Source organism: Pseudoliparis swirei, unplaced genomic scaffold (assembly GCF_029220125.1).
Source record: "Pseudoliparis swirei isolate HS2019 ecotype Mariana Trench unplaced genomic scaffold, NWPU_hadal_v1 hadal_26, whole genome shotgun sequence".
NCBI classification, from domain to species: Eukaryota; Metazoa; Chordata; class Actinopteri; order Perciformes; family Liparidae; genus Pseudoliparis; species Pseudoliparis swirei.
The window spans coordinates 1,815,686-1,820,685 of record NW_026613262.1 but is presented as its reverse complement, the minus strand read 5'-3'; the positions used below and the strand labels follow the sequence as shown (position 1 = coordinate 1,820,685).

The following is a 5,000-nucleotide window of genomic DNA, read 5'->3' as shown; positions in this document are numbered from 1 at the left end:
GTAATGATGGTTTAAAATGAACCTATAGGTGAACGTTTTAAGGGGTGTTATAAGATGTTCCAAATGGCTTAGGGTTAAAATGTGCTTTGACACCAGGACCCACCATGAAGCTTGTGGAATGTTCTTTGACAGTTGTACAATTACAGAACCATGATTTACCAGAATCCCATCTCACTGTCTATGAGACAAGAAGTCCTGACACTATTTACAGGAATTATAATCAGAACCATATCGTCTCTGCAGGAGCGCGATCAGCACGTCGAATGCCTCACTCATTCCCCTCGGTCGCCATGGATACCAGTCATAAGCAACACAATGGTGATATCTTTGAGTGGGTGTTTCTGCCAGTGTCTCCAGTTGTTTCTTTGTCTCGTACAGAAGAAGAAAGTCCAGTAAGATGTCTTTGTGGGTCTAATTATAAAAGTACTTTACAGAAACTATAGTTTATCTTTTCTCCTCTTCTTTTGCCTCTTCCTTCTTTTCCTCTTCACCTTCTTCTTTGTCTTCTTTCATCTCCTCACCCTTTTCCTCTTCTTCTTTCTCCTTCTCTTCCGCTTCCACCTCTTTCTCTTCCCTTTTCATCTCTTCTTCCTCTTCATCCTCGTCTTCCACTTCCTCTCCTGTGCGGTGCTCCAGATATGCGATGCGATGTCTCAGAGCCGTGTCCGTGTTCTTGTACTTCCCCAGGCTCTTCTTCAGCTTGAGTTGCATCAGCTCCATCGTGCTGTACAGCTTGGTGACGCTCCCCTCCAGCTCCTTGGCCTCGGGCATGATGTTCGCCGGGTCCAGATCTATCAGGTTATCTTTCATCAGGATCTCCCGGCCTTTGTCCTCCAGCATGCCTTTGGCGTCCGGGTACTCGAGCAGCGACTCCATCAGGTCGTCCTTGGACAGGCAGAAGAGGTCCGAGTATCCGATGCTGCGGATGTTTGCCGTTCGCCGGTTGCCTGCTTTGCTGCCTTTAATATTAAGAATACTGATCTCCCCGAAATAGCTGCCACTTCCCAACACCACAAACTGGGTGACGCCGTCGTCAGCAACGACTGCAAGTTTTCCATCTTTGATGATGTACATCTCTCGGCCGATGTCGCCCTTTTTGCAGATGTAGTCTCCAGGACTGAACACCTGTGGCTGCAGCTTGAGCACCAACTCGATCAGGAGGCCGGCCTCACAGTCGGCAAAAATACGAACTTTCCTGAGCGTGTCCATGTGGACTTGGATGGCGATCTCAGCCTTGAGCTTGTCCGGAAGATACCGCAGGACCTCTCTTTCATTCTGTGCTTTGCCGTTATTCCACAGGTAATCGAACCATTTGATAACTCGCATCTCGAGAACCTTGTCAACCTTTCGGACCTGCGAACGAAGGGAAAACACAAACTTTCAACGTATAATCAAAGAACCGATTGCTTTAATGTGTTTTGTTCCAATTATTTGAGTGGAAAAAAGAGGTCTACCTGCATGTACTGCTTGATGTTGTCAATTCGGGACTGAAACTGAGTTTGGGCAGCATTCATATTGGAGATCATGGTGGCAATGTTTCCTACGATGGTGGCAAAGATCAAGACCCCCACTAAAAAGTCAACCACATGGAAGATAAATTCAGAGTCCAGTGCTGGAGGTGGCGTTTCCCCAATGGTAGTCAGGGTCAGAGTGGACCAGTAGAGGCAGAAAGAATACTTCCTCCCAAACTCCCCAAACGCAGGCTGATCAGGATCATCCAGAGCCGGGTACACCCAGTCGTCAGCACCAAAACCAATGTACTTGGAGAAAGAGAAGAAGAAGCAAGCGTTCCAGTGGATGATAATGAGGATGTACATGATCAAGTTTCCAATGCGGAAGAGGTTGGGGTAGTTGGTTTTAGTTTCTGTTCTCGTGATGAACTCCATCAAGCGGCTGATTCTCAGCAGCTTGTTGAGGCGGATCTCTGGGTAGTCGAGGCCGAGGAATAAATAAAGGAAGTCAGTGGGCAGCATGGAGATGAAATCCAGACGGAACTGGAAGCTATTGATGTAGCGATCGCGTAGCAGTTTCTTATCTTTCACCATCAGGCCTTGCTCAAGGAATCCTGCAATCAGAGGAAAAGGTTTAAAGACACAATAAGTTCAAGTTTTATTTTTCATGCGTGAAAGTGAAAATCTGAGAGACGTTTGAATGCAAAGCAAAAGTATTCCCTGTTATTGCAACAATCTTCACTCGATTAAACACAGATGATCATCATGGAAGTTACCAGATCACTTTTCAACCAGTCGGCTTCCTTTGATGATCCGTTCATATACAAAGGAACATCACAATTCATGCAATTGATTTGTTGTAAATGTGCTCATGATTTGGAGCAGTTGGTAACTGAGTGACAAATTTCCCCTTGGGGATTAATAAAGTATATATCTATCTATCTATCTATCTTTCTGTTGCTCAGTGTCCCAAAAGAATCAAATCTACTGTGATTCACATTTGTGAAACAATGGCTTATTATCTTCAAAAAGGATCAATATGTTGTATCGGATGTGTTTCAAGGGTTAGTTCACACTCCCTCATTGCAACACACATTCCGGTTGTCATCAATGTTCCTGTTCTTCTGTCACACAATCACTTCCTCATGCCGCCACAATGGAAGGTTGTTCATCTGCATGTGAACAATGCCTGCCAGCAGCGACAATGAGACTTCAGCAGTCCACGTTCATGACATCAGTTGTATCTCTTTTGAATCAGAAGGTCTTCTTCGTGTTTCCCCTGACAGCCTTTCCTTGTGGAGCTGCAGTGGGACGACGACACAAACACACTCACCTGTTCGGGTCCTGAAGAACATATCCGCCAGATAGATGACGTCTGAGGTGTAGTCCAAAGGAACCCAGTACATGATGTAGTCATGCTGCAGCTCCTCAAAGCTAGCCCTGGTTTCAGAACACATCAGCAGGAAGTTAGGCTTAGGGTTAGGTTTAGGTTTAGACTTAGGCTTGGGGTTAGGGTTAGGTTGTGTACATTTGAAGTGTTCAGCCCCAGTGGAATCACATGAGCACACTTCCCTCAGCTCTGGACAGAACAAAGGTCTGAACCAGCTTGGTGACGCCATGTGACACATGTCACCCTCATGGAGAGGACTTGAACTGAGGGACATGAATCCCTGACGGCTAGAAGTCACCTGGCGATGATCACGGTCCAGTTGTACATGACGGGGAGGGTGATGATGAACAGCCAGTTGTAATACAAGTTCCCAGCAGGGTTGATGACAAACAACTCCTTGGGTCTGTGGAGAGGAAGTGTCAATATATGAAAGTGAAAGAATGAGGAAGTGACTGAATGATGCACTCACTTGTCCTTTTCTTTCTCCTTTTCCCTCTCTTCCTTTTCCTTTGCCTCCTTTTCTTCCTTCGTCACCATCTCTTTCTATATAGAACAGACATTAATACATTACATCATACTGTACCTCCTGTGACTTTAAAAAAAAGATATATTTGCTTTTTGGTTTGTAAGATAACACAATGTGCTTACTTCTCTTTCTTCTCTTTCTTCTCTTACTTCTCTTTCTTCTCTTTCTTTTCTTCTTACTTCTCTTCTTACTTCTCTTACTTCTCTTTCTTCTCTTTCTTCTCTTACTTCTCTTTCTTCTCTTTCTTCTCTTACTTCTCTTTCTTCTCTTACTTCTCTTTCTTCTCTTTCTTCTCTTACTTCTCTTACTTCTCTTTCTTCTCTTTCTTCACCATTTTCCTTACTTCTTCTTCTCATTTCTCTTTCTTCTTCTTATTTCTCTTTTCTTCTCTTTTCTATCTTTTCTTCTCTTTCTTCTCTTACTTCTCTTTCTTCTCTTTCTTCACTTACTTCTCTTTCTTCTCTTACTTCTCTTTCTTCTCTTACTTCTCTTTCTTCTCTTTCTTCTCTTACTTCTCTTTCTTCTCTTTCTTCTCTTACTTCTCTTTCTTCTCTTTCTTCTCTTCTCTTTCTTCTCTTACTTCTCTTTCTTCTCTTTCTTCTCTTTTCTTCTTTCTTTCTTGTTCTCCCTGGAAAATGATGAATGAACACATTTAATAGTCACTTGGTAAATGACCTTCCGGTTCATCAGGTAAAGGTGTGATGCCTGTGGCTCCATCATCTCTCCTCATCGTTGTTGTGGAGGCGGAGACGACACGCGGCACGAATCTCTTCTTCCTCTGAAGACGCTGCAGGCCGGACTCGTGATCCATGTGTCTTTGCTTACAGGTCCTTCTCGCTGTCTGGGAGGTGTGTGTGTGTGTGAGGTGTGTGTGTGAGGTGTGTGTGTGTGTGAGGTGTGTGTGTGTGTGTGTGAGGTGTGTGTGTGGTGTGTGTGAGGTGTGTGTCTGTGAGGTGTGTGTGTGTGTGTGTAGAGGTGTGTGTGAGGTGTGTGTGAGGTGTGTCTGGGAGGTGTGTGTGTGTGTGAGGTGTGTGTGTGAGGTGTGTGTGAGGTGTGCAGTGAGGTATGTGAGGTGTGTGTGTGAGGTGTGTGTGTGTGAGGTGTGTGTGGTGGAGGGTGGTGTGTGTGGTGAGGTGTGGTGGGAGGGTGTGTGAGGTGTGCAGGTGAGGTGTGTGTGTGTGGTGTGTGCAGTGTGTGAGGCAAAGAGGCAGGAGGTGGCAGGAGGTAAAGAGGTGTGTGTGTGTGAGGCAATGAGGTGTGTCAGGAGGTGTGTGGCAGGTGTGTGTGGTGTGAGGCATGTGGTAAACAGAGGCAGTTCAGGAGGTAAGAGGTGTGTGTGTGTGAGGTGTGCAGAGGTGTGTGTTCAGTGAGGTGTGTGTTCAGAGGTGTGCACCAGAGGTGTCAGGTGTAGTGAGGTGTGTGTGTAGAGGTGTGTGGTGTGTGTGTGTGTGCAGGTGTGAGGTAGGTGTGGTGTGCAGGTGTGTGTGTGAGGTGTGTAGGTGTGTGTGTGTGTGTGTAGGTGTGTGTGTGTGTGTGTGTGTGTGTGGGGGGGGGTTAACCTCTAGTGACTTACAGTGGAAAGTTCATTATTTGTTTTTCAGTGGACAAAACAAATGTCAGTAACAACTTTGTT

The 5,000-nt window shown here is 45.5% G+C and overlaps 1 protein-coding gene across 4 annotated transcripts in view; it reads right to left on the bottom strand.

Moving 5' to 3' along the window:
* LOC130191091 (cGMP-gated cation channel alpha-1-like) overlaps positions 1 to 5,000 on the bottom strand; it is a 5,769-nt gene that overhangs the window by 384 nt on the left and 385 nt on the right. Inside the window, exons 2-7 of one of the 4 annotated variants that reach the window (XM_056410757.1) lie at positions 3,948 to 3,995; positions 3,311 to 3,384; positions 3,140 to 3,244; positions 2,785 to 2,891; positions 1,455 to 2,065; positions 1 to 1,353 (exon numbers count right to left, since the gene is read on the bottom strand). The exon at positions 1 to 1,353 is cut by the window's left edge and continues 384 nt beyond it. In XM_056410757.1, the coding sequence (XP_056266732.1) occupies positions 445 to 1,353; positions 1,455 to 2,065; positions 2,785 to 2,891; positions 3,140 to 3,244; positions 3,311 to 3,378 (1,800 nt within the window). In that variant the 5' untranslated portion in view covers positions 3,379 to 3,384; positions 3,948 to 3,995 and the 3' untranslated portion in view covers positions 1 to 444. Of the gene's footprint in view, positions 1,354 to 1,454; positions 2,066 to 2,784; positions 2,892 to 3,139; positions 3,245 to 3,310; positions 3,385 to 3,489; positions 3,536 to 3,947; positions 3,996 to 4,030; positions 4,243 to 5,000 lie in introns of those variants that run through there. The other 3 variants (XM_056410755.1, XM_056410756.1, XM_056410758.1) reach the window with 3 other exon arrangements.